The 15,793-nt window shown below is 33.4% G+C and overlaps 2 protein-coding genes across 3 annotated transcripts; one reads left to right on the top strand and one right to left on the bottom strand.

The window, feature by feature from the left end:
* Positions 1-28: 28 nt before the first annotated feature.
* On the top strand, positions 29-3,433 carry LOC127069826 (golgin subfamily A member 7). Its single transcript, XM_051007384.1, has 3 exons — positions 29-209; positions 715-879; positions 1,152-3,433. The coding sequence occupies exons 1-3, from the start codon at positions 201-203 to the stop codon at positions 1,440-1,442; spliced, it is 465 nt and encodes a 154-aa protein (XP_050863341.1). The 5' UTR covers positions 29-200; the 3' UTR covers positions 1,443-3,433.
* A 2,289-nt stretch (positions 3,434-5,722) lies between these two features.
* LOC127069810 (cGMP-specific 3',5'-cyclic phosphodiesterase) lies at positions 5,723-14,238 on the bottom strand. 2 transcript variants are annotated; one of them, XM_051007325.1, is made up of 14 exons: positions 13,930-14,238; positions 12,981-13,770; positions 11,894-12,111; positions 11,533-11,810; positions 11,223-11,459; positions 10,504-10,861; positions 9,987-10,156; positions 9,668-9,890; positions 9,494-9,568; positions 9,381-9,419; positions 8,803-9,084; positions 8,356-8,732; positions 7,844-8,280; positions 5,723-7,645 (listed from the first exon to the last, which is right to left on the bottom strand). In XM_051007325.1, exons 3-14 carry the CDS (start codon positions 11,945-11,947, stop codon positions 7,008-7,010), a joined length of 3,168 nt encoding a protein of 1,055 aa, XP_050863282.1. In that variant the 5' UTR covers positions 11,948-12,111; positions 12,981-13,770; positions 13,930-14,238; the 3' UTR covers positions 5,723-7,007. The 2 variants fall into 2 exon arrangements, with proteins under 2 accessions (XP_050863282.1, XP_050863272.1); XM_051007315.1 differs by having other exon boundaries at positions 12,981-13,980; positions 14,121-14,218.
* Between the last annotated feature and the right edge of the window lie 1,555 nt (positions 14,239-15,793).

Below are 15,793 nucleotides of genomic sequence, written 5' to 3'. Positions count from 1 at the left end.
AATATGAATTGCGCGCGCATCTTTCATGGCGACTGAATCGTGCGTCCACTCGTTGAAGTGTAAAAATTGCTCTAATTTTCAAACGTTTACGTTAAGTTTCAGTGATAAGCCAATTTGTTTCTTTCACCATAAGTGCAATCAAGCAATTGAATTTGATTCCGTTACCAGGGTTTTACACAACCAGCAAGACGAAGCTCAAAATGCCATTGGTAAGTCTATCATTCTTACTATTCACATTTTTTGCATTCTTTTTATTCCTATGAATTTACATGTGAAAATATTTTACTTATTAATTCCTTTTCTCTTGCAAATGATGCATTTCATAGATATATAAAATATTTTTTAATTTTAATTAACATAACTTTATTAGTTGTAATAACAGTAATTTCCTATCTTTAAATAATAATTGGGTGCGGTTTTAGTGGTTAGATAGGATACCAATTACAAAATAATTGAGTTGCTTTATCACATTTATATTTTTTCCATATTATGATTAAAGTATATATACATATAAAGTATAATATATTTTAATCAAATCATTGTATTATAAAGATAACTATTTTACTATATAAATATAAGCATGCGTGATGACAATAATTTAATAAATGCTAAATATGATCGAATTAAGTTTAATAATAAAAGAAATAGACCTAATAATGTTTTCTATAAAAAATTATATATTATAAATGTATAAATATAAATATTAATTTATAGGGCAACCACGCTGCCCTTACTCCTTTAGAAGATATGTCAGCTGGGAGAGGTCAAGCAGGCGGAGGGTCTCTTCAAAATTGTCAAAAAGTTTTTATACAACGAGATTATAGCGAAGGTACAATGGTTAAATTTCAAACACAATTCCCTACAGAATTGGAAAGCAGAGTACGTAATATCATAATGCATAACAGTATGTTATTATTATTATTATTATGATTATGATTATTATTACTACTACTACTATTATCATTATATTTTAATTTTTCAACTTTTAACACATAATATTTAATATATTTAAATGCATATATATCTTTATTAATATTATATATCTCTAAATATTGTTGATTTTGAATATATTTATACTAAAATTATTCTCAAAGGTATTTAAATTCTTTTTTTTTCTTAATATTTGTGCTATATTTTTTTTTTAAATATAGCTGGACAGACAGTCGTTCGAGTATACAATCAATCAATTGAACAATTACTTTGCTGAAGCAGAACGTGCCAGTTGTTCAACTTTCTGTGAGGGCTGCCTTGCTTGCCTTACTGGTTATTTAATCTTTATATGCACTGAAACACATTATGAGAAGTGCTTGCGGAAGGTCGCAAAATTTGTTTGCGAACAGAATGATAGAGTTTATAAGCCACGTGGATTATTGTTAACAGATCCAACAACACGTGGCCTCAGGCTAATAGAAATCTCTGTATTAGACAGACCTGCATCGTGACTGCATGTTAGCCGATCCACGGAATTCTTCATGTGACCCGCGCATTTCTGCCGTATTGCCAGAATTACCGACCTACATGCGCTGATGAGTGTCTTTGGACACAATTATGCCGCACTCTGACCCATTCAAGTTGGTCGTGCATAATTAATTTTTCATAAAAACTAGCAGAATTTTAAAGTATACCTTGCACAATTATTGTAATGAAATTCATGTGCAATAAGGTTTAGCTCTCTTCGAGTCTAACTTTGTACTTAGGTTTATTGAACATAAGTATATATCAAAAGGACAAATTATTGCTTCAAAGTTATGAAGCATGTAAAGTCTATACATTTACTCAAAGCAAGAATCAAAGTATTTGCCAAGAGTATCTCTAATCCGAAAAAGTGAAACTTGAAGAAACATTTTCTCAGAGCTTACGATTTAATGTCAACACATGAGTTTTCATATTCATTGATTATTATTATTATTTTTTTTTATTTTTTTTTATTTTACAAATACGTAATTGTTTTGGCAAGAGGTTCGTGAAAAATTTATTCTACATATTAGAATAAATGACCTAATAGAAACACATGGATATAGATCACAAAGTAATGTGTAAGACTATAAAAAATTATTTGATTTTTCACGATCATACATTAGAAAACAGATTTCATATAAGACAGATCATAAGTGATTAACATATCCCTGTTTTATTGTTCAGCATATAGAGCTGGTTGCTGACTGCATTTATTCGATGATATTCATGGACGTAATTTAAAGTCTAATTTATGTTTATTATAAATCCAATCGATAACAGAGTTTAAACTTAGATTTTATTCAAATTTTCTATCGATTGTTAATGGACTTTGACTTTATACGTTCCAAGCTTTATAAGCGGGATTCTAAGTTCTTCCCCTTCCAGAAGATATATCTTCCGTAAAGCGTAAATTTTTTTATTTATTTTTCTTGTGACGAGACATAAGTCGGCGTGTTCTTTATTTTTCTTTTTTTTTTATACGTACGTACTTGAATTTGAAATTCACTTGCCGTAAAGATAACTCTTACTTGTAGAGAGAAGTTGAGAGAAAAAGAAAAGAAATAATACTTGGTCGAAATTACTGGCACAGATAATTAATTGCGCTAAGAACTCCAAGGATTGGCTAAAAGGGAAATGATTGTGTTTTGAGATGATAAGTAGGGTATATATTAAGTTGACTTTTTGACATATATGACATTGTGATCAAGGATAAACATAGTGTGCGCGATATGGACAGGCGTCTCGACGTTGTCAAAATAAAAGAATCTTGCATTTCGAACCATTACAAGGGAGACTTGGATTTTCTTTTTTTTTTTTCTTTTTTAAGTTTAGCAAGAACGTTAGGTTAAGGCTCTAATAATCTTCTGTGAATAATTTTTTTTTCTTCTTTTTTGGGGTGGGGGGTTGATTTTTTCTCATGTTTTCTTAAATTATTTTTTTTTTTTTTTACTGGTAGATTACGTATATAAGTTACAGTGATCTCAAACGAAACAACGATACATCACGCGTGGAATTTTTTATACATCGTACCTATAACGATATGCCGCGGTTATATCGATCGCGTGTTAAAAAAAAAAACGGTTATAAGAATAAATAAATAATCGCAGGCATTATATAATATATAATCGAGACGTACGAGATGTTATACACTTACCTCTCTTTCGATAAAAAGCTAACGGTCCTGAGATACAATTTTCTCGTTCAGGATTAGTTCGTTCACATTGGAAAGTATATAAATACCGTGTAAATCATATTAAGGCAACGAAGAAAAAAGAAAGAAAGAACGATAGACAAAAAAAAAGAAACGAAAAGAAAAGAAACAAAACAAAAGAAATAAAAGAACGGGACCCAGTTTTCTTCTCTAACGATTTATCGATTCTTCTTATCATTCCTGTGCACTTAATGATAAGAATAAAGTAAAACGAAAGAGTGTCGAAAATCTTTTTCTTTCTTTAGAGAGAGAGAAAGAGAAAAAGAGAGAGAGAGAAAGAAAAAAAAGATGTGTTCTTTTTTCTTTATTATCTATATTATATTATCAAAATTTTTAAAAATCATAAAATCGAGAAATCTTTACTTCGTTCTTACCATGCACAAACCTGATAAACCTTCGCCGTTTCGGCAAATTAAAAATCTGCTTAGGCGAAGAAAGAGATTCGTGCTAATTTCAAACGAAATCTTTCTGAAGGATTTCCATTCGATATATATCGATCGATCTTTCATGATCGTAAAGCACCCGGATGATGTGTCCTAAATAAAGTTGGAAGGAAGTGTTAATAAAATAATTTAGCGAATTGTTCATTTTTATATATATGTGTATATAATATATATACATGTATATACATATATATACATATATATACATATATACATTTTATATATATATATATATATATATATATATATATATATATATATATATATATATATATAAACCTTTACACTAAACGTACAGGAAAAAGAAGGGGAGGTTTGCATGATTTACAATAAATTTGATCAATAAAATATTTTCTTTCGCGAAATGTATGTGTGTGTGTGTGTGTATGTATATATATATATATATATATATATATCATATATATCATATATCATATATCATATATATATATATATATATATATATATATATATAAAGGAGTTTTTCATGATTTAAAATAAATTTGAAGGGTTTTTTGTTTATCGCTTTAACATTACTTTTCTTCTCTTGATTTGACGTGAACGATACCAAAATCCCTCCTCATTGATCATGATCGTAAATCATGCTTTCTCTCTCTCTCTCTCTCTCTCTCTCTCTCTCTCACTTTCTGTTTCTCTTTCTCTATCTCTCTATCTCTATTTCTATCTCTATCTCCCTCTTTTCCTCCTTCTCTCTCTCTCTCTCTTTCTCGTAGTATTTCCGCCGTGAACGATCTCGTCTCGATCCTTGGTCACAATGGAAGGCGAGAGATTACTTCTGCGTGATAATGCGACGCTGCGAAAGGAATTTTGTATTTTTTTCTTTTTCTTCCTTTTTTTTTGTTTGTTGTTGTCGAGAGAGAGGACAAAATGGTGTCACTGCCATGACGCACGTACGGCTTCCTGGTGCACATTTCAAAGTCGGTTTAAATAAAGGAGACTATGCTGGTTGATGACGTTGTTTATCTAGGAAACTTTTTGAAAAAGGCTCTAGCGTGCGCATTTTTCTCTTTTTTCAACGTCGCAATACCACAAAAATATATCTATGTAAGTTAGTACGTTCTTTGCGCCTCTATATATGCAACATTCGATTGCATAAAAATGAAAAAAAAAAGGAGAAGAAGAAGAAAAAGAAAATAATAATAATAATAATAATAATAATAATAACAACAACAATAATAATAATAATAATAATAAAAGAAATTGTAAATATATTTAGCGAATCGATCGATCGATCATCGACCATGCGAGAAACATCAATAAAAGCAGCCGTTTGTTATACTTAATTTAATACAGTAGGACCAAAATGATTTTTCAAACACGATGATTCAATTACTGTACGGGACTAACTTCGTCTAGTCCGCGGATATTGTAATTTCTAAATGTTTTAATAATAAAAAAGAAAAAAAAATAATATCGCGAAAACCTTTCTTTTTTTGTTTTCTTTTTCTTTTTTTGGTAAGAATTTCTAATATCGGACCTTGTGTGTGTACGATAAGACGATCGATATTGTTTTGCTATTCTTTTTTATCCTTTCCTTTCTATCCCCACTCTTTTTTCTGTTTGTCTTTCTTTCTTTCTCTTTCTCTCTTTTTCCCTATCTTTCTATACAGGGTGTCTCATTTAAATCGATGGATATAAATATGGGGAAACAAAAGGAACCGTCGTGTTTTTTAAAATGAAAAGTTTTGATGATTTTGAAAATGAAAGTGTTTTGATAAAAATTCCGTAAATATTTTTACGTGGATTGATTTAAATCTCGAACACTCTGTATATGTATTTATGTAGATACATACATATATGTATATTCATAAATATACATCTCATGTATATATCTTCAATTTCGAGCATATCCAGACGTTTTTTTTAATAATTAATCACGTGCAACAATATCTCTGAACAATCATAATGTCCACATTCGCAGCTATGTTTATCAAAAAGACTAGAAATCAATCTTGTATGAAGGTCATCGTTGTGAAATTTTTTTGGTTGCATCGATATGAACGGTGCAAGTATGTATGCATTTTTCTCTTTTTCTTTTTCGATAAGAATTAATACACAAGTGTGGACGATTTATCGACACTGATCTCTCTTTCAATTTCCTTTTTTTTTTTAATTTTTCTTTTTTCGTGAAAATTGCGTAAACAAAAAAACCGTTAGTTGTGTTAAAAGATTCGATTTCTTTTCCGACATTTTTATTTATTTAATTTTTCTTTCGTCTTCCTTTCCATTTTTGTTTTCTTTTCGACAAACAAGGAAACGCATAACAATGGGATATACGTAAATAGAAATAGGGAAATAATAGGAAATAATGGGGACGCGGGAAAAAAAAGAGAAACGAAGTTTACATTCGTCTCTCGATCTCTCGATCACGATCGACAATATTATATAGCAAAATTGGAATATTCCAAATAATCGATAGACTCCGTACTCTATTTCGTCGTTACTAAAGTAGTATTTTTCAATTTATCTAAGATCAAAAAACACACAGAGGACGCACACAACTACGTACACATTAGTTAATCTCTTCCTTTGTTCCATTTGCAAGTCGATACCGATCACTTCCACTTCCCTTGTTTGACTAGATAGAGCCTAGTAAGAATATCGCGATATAATACAAAAAGATTGTCAAAATCGAATGGGAATATACTCTTACGTCTTTTCGTTCGTGTTATATCGAGATACAGACCAATATATCGATGTATCTCATCGACTATCCATTTTCCTAATTATATACGCACGTGTGTGTGTGTGTGTGTATGTGTGTGGATTTATAGTATGTGTATTTAATATATAGATATATGTATATACTTAGTCATATCTCGACTAAGTATACTTTCTAGTCTCTAAAAATGTACTGTCTTTGTTTTTTTTTATTTGTTCTTTTTTTGTTCTTTTCTCTCTCTCCCTCTTTCTCTACGACGTATCTATTTTGAAAAAGAGAAATACAAGTTCAGCAGTCTTTCTTATTATTAATCATTTTATAGAAAGTTTCACACATTTTAGCACAAAAAATCAACGGAATTGAGCGGGCGGGAAAGGGGAGGATACTTGACGACGGTTTTTGATAGATATCGTTCGACCATCCAAATCGAATTTGCGATCGTTCTTGATTCTATTCTATTTTGATTCTGACATTTTAAACTCACGGAGTAAAAGTAGTCCGTTTCGTTGGAGTCGTTAGAACGAAATCGCATCGTACTCGTTGCTTTTTCGTTCGACGTGAGAACGAACGATATTGATTTTTTTCTTCTTCTGTTTTATTTGTTTTTCTTTTTTTTTCTTGTCTTTTTTCTTTCTTTCTTTCTTTTTTTTTTTTTTCTTAGGAAGGACAAACATCATTCTGGTATACTCTCGAGAGTAGTAGACGTGAGCCGTCAAATGAGAAGACAAAGTTTATTACGACTTTTCCTTTCAGAAATCAATACTTTTGTTTTACTGGTGTCCTCTGAATTAGTCTTTACGTAAAGCGATTTACTTAGACGTTGCCTGACACCTTTGCTTAATGAACGACCTCCTTTCCTAAACGAGGTGAATTTACCCAATGCTGATTTTTCTTGAACTTGATCCTTTCTTTCAGGATGGGCACAGTTCAAGGTCGTCACAGTGAACTCGATATCTCTTGGCTCGTAAGAGACGAACTCTTCCACTGGTTCTTCGATAGTATCGCGATCTATCCAAGTCAATCCTATTTCAACTTTTTCCGCTAAATCCTGCCAATGTTTTCTATTCTCCTTGGTACCTTCGTAAAGTGGCTTAATCCATGGAAACGTTTCTGCCATAACCTTGTACAATGGCATACATATCACGTCGATAAAACCAACTTGCATCTGTGGCAATTCGTCTCTTCTCTCTCTATCCATCATCGCTACCGGTTGTTGATTCAATTGCAATCGTTCCAAATCACCCTGATCGAAAAATTCATCGGCCACCAATTTTGCTACTCTATGTTGAACCTCCCAGGGTTTTGCTATCGCGCTAACGTCACATGCCGTCATCATCATTCCGCATAACACTGGTGAACAAGTTAAACGTAAATTGTTACTTCAAGTTTGTAACGTCAGTATTTACGTGTAATAGATGGGACCATTAAAAAGTAAAATTTATATTTATGCCTAATGGACGAATCGAGATATATAAAATAACAGAGAAAAAAGAAAAAGAAAAGGAAATGAAACAAAAGAGAAAAAGAAACTAGTTCATCGATACTAACATTCCTTCTTTTCCTCGCTCTGCCAATCAAATTCACCCTCGTCGACCAGCTCCATGAAACGGTTCTTTTTCTTAAAATACACTGCTAAATCTGTCGAAAGTATAGCACTCTCGACCACCTTCATAACTCTCCTATAATCTTCCATGGAAAGATTTTGAAAGATATTATTGCTATCCGAGTTCAATATCATGACGCATTGATCGAAATGATGATGTTCCATAGTACTTGTGGAGTACAAAATAGCGAGTGGTGATTCCGTTTTCGTTTGGAATGCATTGTTTGTACCACGATGATCGAGATCATGGCAGAGACAGGCTACCAGTAGCCCGAGAATCTCAAGATCAGTCATGAATTGTTCCATTTTACCCGTTTTCAGCATGGCGAACATAGTTTGTGCTACGTTTAATGCGTGTCGCCAGTTGTGATATTTCACTGGTCTGAAATATCATATTTATTTGAAAATTTATTCGACCAATCACAAGAGAAAGATGAACATAATAATTTATGTATACCTGTAATTTTTCTTCACGCTTAAAATCCACCTGCAAAGAATATCGTAAGGGATGTGAAATTTATGAATAAGATTGCACTGTTCAAACATTCTTATGCTTGCTCTGCACGTATCGTCATCTGTTAGATCAAAATCCGTGAACGTGAAGCTATAGAGATTAAACTCCTTGGCAGATGGAATAGGGTCGGAGGTTAACTTCAAAGCGTCGTCATTGTTGGCTGTTGCGTGATAACTGAGACATTCCAAAGCGACCTTTTGCTTTGCCATCAGTTTGCAAGCTGACTCGTACATTTGTGTGTTGTGTATACCGAGACCGCAAAATATGGCAAATGCTTCGAAGATGGAGACGTCGGAATCAGTGAAGGATGTACCATTGTCCTGTTTATGAAAAATATTTAATTGATTAAACGAATACGTTGATTTGAAAGATTATTATTCGAACGAATACCTTATTAATCAATTGAGCAACACCTATCACAGTTCTTTGACCATTAGCGATCGGCATACAGAGGATACTTCTTGTTGGTTCCTTCTCAGTCTCCACAACATCCTTCTTCAACCAACTTGTCACATCCCCTATGTTGAGAATTTGTCCAGTACCTGCGACGTATCTTGCGATTTGACCCAATGGACTGGAAAGATCATTGGTACTTGGTCGATATACTCGTGCCTCTTGGGTTTCGTTATCCATTTCGAAGATCATAGTGAACTTACTGCTTTCGATCGAACTCTACGAGACGAAAATAACGTTGTAAATAAAATGATTTGTATCGATTAATGATCGTTTTCTCGCATGGGATGTATATATGATATAATATTTACATGATATTTACATGACATATATATATGTGTGTGTGTTTATATATATATATATATATATATATGTCATGTAAAAATATATTTTTAATATCACACACGTATATACATACATATGTATCTATATATATATCGTTCGTATTTTACCATTATTAGCTTTATCTATCTCACAGATATATCAATTATTTCATAATAGTTTCGAAGGCTTACGTGCTGTTGAAAGATATCCTCCATATCGATGTTATTGCTCTGTGCCGTCGTTAAAGGGAAGATAATGATCAGACTCGAGAATCATGAATACGTGTACCATTGTACTTGCTTACCTCTCTCCTGGACAATGGTTTTCTGTTTTCTTGAATCGATTTACCGGGTCGCTCGACGATCTTTTCGAGATGACCCTGAAATCAAAAAATCTTACTTATATATCTGGTGTCCTTCCTACGAAATGATCCCCTATATCTTACGTTTACTTTCATTCTATACTTAGATATATTTACCGCCTCGCCGCAATCCAGATCAAGCAAATAAACCGCACATCTTTCGCACTTCAGCAACTCTTTTGCTTCCGTCATAATCTTCGTTACCAAACACTCGAGATTGTTTTGCTCTTCGAATATATTCCTCGCGAGATTAAGTAAAATTTGGTTCCTCCTATATTCCTGCACGGATAACTCAAAGAGTTGTGCGTTTTGAATACCAATTCCACAGAAGGTTAAATATCTGTGCGAGAAAGATGGACAATATTTTTCAAAAATATCAGATTAGAATCGATCCGCTCTTTCTTTCTTTTTTTTATTTTTAATTTTTTTTATCTACCTTTGAAATACTTCCACGTCTCTTTCCGTAAACTCGTTGCTTCCATTGGTCTTGTTGATGATCTGTGCAACTCCAATAACGTCACCCTCGTAATTACAAATAGGCATCGATAGGATAAGTGTTGTCTTGTAACCTGTACGCATGTCGATGGCACTATTGAATCGTGGATCCTAAAAATTCATAAATTTCTTTCTATGTTATTAGAAAGAAAAACGTAAATTTCAATATGTGAAAAAAAAAGTCAGATAATTAAAATAACAATATATTAATATTCTTTTTTTTAAACTTTTTGATAAATCAATGTTCAGATGTATTTAATATTAAAAGCCACAAATTTCTTTTAGAAAATTTTTTCTATATAATTAGATTAAGTGAAAGAAAAATTTCAAGAAAGGACCGGACTGGTTGCTACACCTTCGACTTTTTGATAAATCAATATTCACATTTGCTGACATATTTAAACTTGAGATATATTTATGAAAAAAAAAAAATCTCTCTTCGAACTTTCACATCGAACCTTGTAAGCATCCTTTATGTTGATTATCTCCTTCGTTTGAGCTACGTAACCGGCGATACCCACGCCGAAAGGTATCTTTATCTCTTCATTTTTCGCACGTTGAACAGCTTCCTCAAGTTCTGTATCTTGAGTAACGTCAAAAAGTTTAGCAACCAAATATCTATCCTCGAGTGGACCTTTTGCAAGAAAGAGACTTCCTCGATCAGCGCAAGTAAGTATTCCAACGTTGACTAAAATTTTGTGACAAAGTACGTTGATATCTAGTTCGTTCGCTACGTCCCTTATGAGTTCCATAAATAGGTCGCTTTCGTCCAGTCTATTGAGTTCCTCTCGGCGACCCATTAACGATATAGAAGCCCTAAAATCCCCAACATATTTGAGATAGTTATTACGAGGTAACAAAGATATGAATCTACGGATGAGTTATCGTCCGGCTATAAAATAGACGTAGAAATTATTGCTTCTATGGTTCCCATGAACATTCAATTTAAACACTTATACATGGGATATAAAGAACGATATCCGATTAAATATTTGATTATCTAAAAGCATTTCGTCGGTTTTATTTGTAACGTTCATATGAGAGATTCGTTTTGTTAATTTAAGAATTTATAGAATATGAATCATATGAAAAATATTTCATATGATATCAATTTGAAGCATTCTCGGTCAGGTTGAAACTTCTTTATTTTGTTTATAGTAATTTTGATATAACTTACCTGCTTGGACTTCTGCTACGTTTAGCCGGCGAGCTCGTCGATAACCACGTTTGAAAGAGATCAGATGTGACGCTGTTACGTTTCGTTCGACTCAAAATACCTTCCTGATCTTGACAAGAAGTTGAAGTGATTGACTTTGTGCGTTCCAATCTTGGCGTTTGCAATCGTTGTCGTAATTCCAAACTTCCCTTTTCGTATAGCCAAGTCTCAACTACGTTTGGATGAGCCTCCATGTATCTGTTTTGTTTTATTTATTTATTTATTTATTTATTTTCCTCGTACGTCGAAATGTTGATAAATCTTGTTTTACCTTCCAACTCTCTCCATTGTCAGGCCATCGTCCTCGTCGTATTCGTGTATCGTGTCCTGACCACAGATCCTTTTGCTCCTACAGAGCTTGGCGATCTCTTTCTCCTTTATATCAGTCTTCATACTTGTACTTAAAGATAATTTTGATTCCTCTCTCTCGTTCTTCGTTTTCACTTGAAGATTTATTTCCAAATGATCGTTACTTTCCTCATCCTTCTCCGATGTTCTCGGAGAGATCCTCATAGTTTCAAAGTTCTCAAGATTGTTGTTATGATTCACCTGTAACGTCAAACCGTGATAACGGTGATACAACAATCAGAACGGATTATCTTGTCAACACACATATGTAGGTATCTATTTACCTCCATCCCCGTTGCTTCCGACAATTCCTCTTCCATTTCGTCTTCAGTCTCCATCTCACCTGTAGTTCGTTGATCTGTTTTTCATTAGAGATTTCCTTTTATCCTTTAACGAAATTTTCACGATTATATTAACGATGGAAAGTTCAACGTTTTCAGGGAGATATCGATCCTTTCTCTTGGTCGACTCTTTGTTACTGTATACTTCTTGATTTTCAAGCCTAGAAAATCAATTTGTCCAGGTAAAGTTTATATAAAGATTAATATCTTTTTATCGCACTAAGAATATTACTTTTTTTTCTTCTTTTTTTTTCTATAAAAGAAAAGTAATAAAAAAAAAAAAGAAAAAAGGAAGACTGTACTATTAGATTTTATATAGAAGACGAAAGAAAAGAATAGTAAATGGTGAAATCCATTTCTTGAAGGATAAGGTGACTAGATCCTCTCGGCTTTCACGAAAGACATTTAAATTTCTCAAACCCTCTCTTAAGGGTGGAGTGGTAAGGTAAGGTCGATGCTGTCTCACACGAGTTTCATACGAATATAGATATACGCCTATATAATCTTCCATTTTCCTTCTTTTTTTTTTCTTTTTCATCTCTCTTTTGTATTATTCTGGAGCAACGACTCGTCAGGGAAAAATCCGTGATTAATCATCGAATTGTAAAATTATCAGAGATATTTAATATTTATACGTTTGTCTGGTACCTAGAATTCGAAATTCTATTGGGAACAAATAAGTTGGGGGTTCGTCGTACTATCATCGATTTATTTCTACCCTATATATTTTTCTTATTTTGTGATTATATTTTTTTTAAATCTTATAATTTTATTCTTTCTAATTTTTTCACCTGATCACTAAAATATATATGTGTCTGTGTGTATGTATGCATATATGTATATAGAAGGATTGTATCGCGATAATGAACTTGAAACTTTAATCATATCGATTGTCATCATAATCAGTTAGATAATCAGAAATGTATATCTGAAAAAAAGGAAAAAAAGAAAAAAAAGATAGAAAAAAAATTGGCGCGATATGGTTTATCGATCGATCACGATAACAAAAGCACAGTGATAAAATGTATACCTGCAACCACCTCGTTACAGTTACACCGCATCGTTCGTGTTCGTTTCGAAGGATCTTCGATTTAATCGACTCGTGTAAAATTACATAGAGATAAACAAAGACACACGTACACGCACAGAAAAACAAACAGGACACTCTTTTACATCGAAGTTCATTCACTATTGCTTTAGGAACTCTACTTTAATCGACTTTATTTCAAATTTTACCCGAAAAATCACATCTACAATCTCGTTCCTCGAACTGATTAGTTTTTTAACACATCATCGTTATTATTATTATTATTATTATTATTATTATTATTATTATTATTATTATTATTATTATTATTATTATTATTATTATTACTGTTACTGTTATTATTATTGTTATTGTTATTAATATTATTATTTAGGAAAGATCAAATCGTGATCAATTTGTGTGATAAAACATTTTGTCGATTTTAATGTCACTTTGACAAGTCTTTCGCACGCCTGCACCGCATTCTTCCAGCACGTGTCTTGGTCCATATATCCTTTCGATTCTGTTCGCATCGTAGAGGATATTCTCTTGCGTCGTTATTATCGATCATTTTCTTTTCTTTTTTTGTCGAAAATAAGTCCAACTTTTGTATCATCTCATTTTAGAAAACCCGTTAGATTGGAGAATAATTTAATAATTTAAGAGATAATCCTAATATCGTCAATAGATCGTCACTATTATTTCTTAATGGTAATTTCCCGCGTTATTTTTATATCCTTGCATATCGATCGTTCATCGAGATCTCACATTCTTCATTACAATTCAAGACATCCTAATCACGATTAAATAAAAATCATTGAAACACAACACTATTATTCACATTCGATGACACGTTCGCCAGGTTTTCTTCTTTGGAGTTCTTAATCTTTCTCTCTCTTTCTATCTCTGTCTCTCTTTCTCTCTTTTTTTCTTTCTCCCTCGTAACTCTAACCTCAAGGTCGGAGGAGGAAAGAACGAGGATCGATCCTCTCTCCTCGACGATCTGGAGGCGCGAATACGATAACGCATACTGTCAACGAATTCTTCGACATGTCGAGAGATAGGTACTCTCTCTCTCTCTCTCTCTCTCTCTCTCTCTCTCTCTCTCTCTCTCTCTCACTCTTTCTCTCTCTTTCTCCTTACGGTGAATTTGATTTTGGGGATAGGGGGAGAGTTTGGGGGATATGTTGTATTGGTGATACTTTGGTGAAAAAGAGAGGAAGAGAGAGAAGATTCGGAGGGATAGCCTGGACCGAGCGAAAGCTCCGAGCTTACTGAAGGCAGCCCACCGATGGGTGTTCTTCAAACACATCGAGCTTGCCCGGTTACGTTTACTCTCTCTCTCTCTCTCTCTCTCTCACACACACATACACACACACACACACACATACGAGAGACTCCACTGCTACCCCTGAAGCTTCCAACGGATAGAAAGAGGAAGAGAGAGCAAGAGATAGCAAGAAAGAGAGAGAGAGAAAGAAAGAAAGGTAGGGAGACTAAAGGAGGGAGGATACCGGCTTCGATCGTACGTCTTTGTGTATGTATATGTGTATATACGTATGTATGTACATATCTTTATGTGTGGGTGTGCGCGCGCCCATGTATTAGTCCGACTCTGCGTGGAACGCGCGTGTCGGGCTTCTCCGCTGGAAGATCGATAGTGAACGGAGGAGAGCACGGCTCCCGGACACAGCAGCAGCATCATCGCCATCGTCCCACCGTACTCACCTTCTATCCTTCCTCTCCTTCTCTTCTTTCTCCTCTTCCTCTTTCTCCATCTCCTTCTTTACCTACCTACCATCGAGATTTTCCGGCTAAAATTTTCCAAAATCATTCTCGTTCGATCTTTCTTTCTCTATCTCTCTCTCTCTCTCTCTCTCTCTCTCTCTCTTTTTCTCTTTTTCTCTTTCTTTAAATATATACATATACATGTATGTATATATATATATATATATATATATATATATATATATCATTATCTCTATCTCTATTTCTCTTTTATGTTCGTTCGTTACTATGCTGAATCGATTTCAACCTCGAGTCCATCCAAACCCCCTTCAATTCGATCAGATTTTTATCGGTGATCTAAATATTTTCTTTCTAATTACATTCGTGGTTAACTTTCATTAACAAAGATTCGCCGATCGTTGAAAGAGATTATTTATAAAGTTGGAATTTCTGTAATCTTGAAATGAGTTTTAGTTTTCTTTTTATGTTATTTTTGTTTATTTTTATTTTTTTTTTTTTAACATATCTGTTCGAAATATATGTCCCGAGAGATATATTGATCTTCTAGTGTTTCATCTTGAAAAATTTCCAATCGATTCTATGAGAGACGCAAGTGGAAAAAAAATCGTTAAATTATCTTGGTTAATTATATATCCCTTTCTGTTTTAAATAAAAAAGGGATTAATAACAAAAATTTGGTCTTGCATTTAGTAGTATCACTAATTACTTTATAGTAGAGCAAAGGTGTTCGTCGTGTTAAGTATCAAAAATTTCATCATCCTCATATCCGAAAGTGTTCTCGTTCTTCGATTCAAGTGCTGCAACCCTTAAGAGGGTTGTTTCTCGCTACCTACCATAAAATACGATGTTCGAGTGAGCACGTAGGTGGACACTTTGTCAGGGACAACGGAGAAACTCGCCGAGGGTTCGCAGTTTGGATCGTGGCCAGCTGACTTGGAATTGGAAAATAGAGTCGCGTATTTTCTTCTTACGATAGCGATATTTTGGTGTAGAAAAAGTAGAAATTTTTGTCGCTTTTCATTGAGGAGAAAGAGGAAAAGAAAGAAAGAAAGAAAAAAAATGAACGA

Source organism: Vespula vulgaris, chromosome 1, assembly GCF_905475345.1.
Source record: "Vespula vulgaris chromosome 1, iyVesVulg1.1, whole genome shotgun sequence".
In the NCBI taxonomy this organism is placed as follows: domain Eukaryota; kingdom Metazoa; phylum Arthropoda; class Insecta; order Hymenoptera; family Vespidae; genus Vespula; species Vespula vulgaris.
The sequence above is the reverse complement of the archived record's forward strand: the minus strand, read 5'-3'. Positions and strand labels throughout refer to the sequence as shown.

Bases quoted from the DNA above. Each gene is read 5' to 3' on its own strand.
- LOC127069810 (XM_051007325.1), bottom strand. From the start codon at position 11,947: ATGGAGACTGAAGACGAAATGGAAGAGGAATTGTCGGAAGCAACGGGG. The intron at 11,460-11,532 runs GTAAAACAAGAT...AAAACAAAACAG, and splicing joins ACAATGGAGAGAGTTGGAAG to ATACATGGAGGCTCATCCAA. The intron at 9,420-9,493 runs GTAAGCAAGTAC...ACGACGGCACAG, and splicing joins AACCATTGTCCAGGAGAGAG to AGCAATAACATCGATATGGA.
- LOC127069826 (XM_051007384.1), top strand. The intron at 880-1,151 runs GTACGTAATATC...TTTTAAATATAG, and splicing joins CTACAGAATTGGAAAGCAGA to CTGGACAGACAGTCGTTCGA.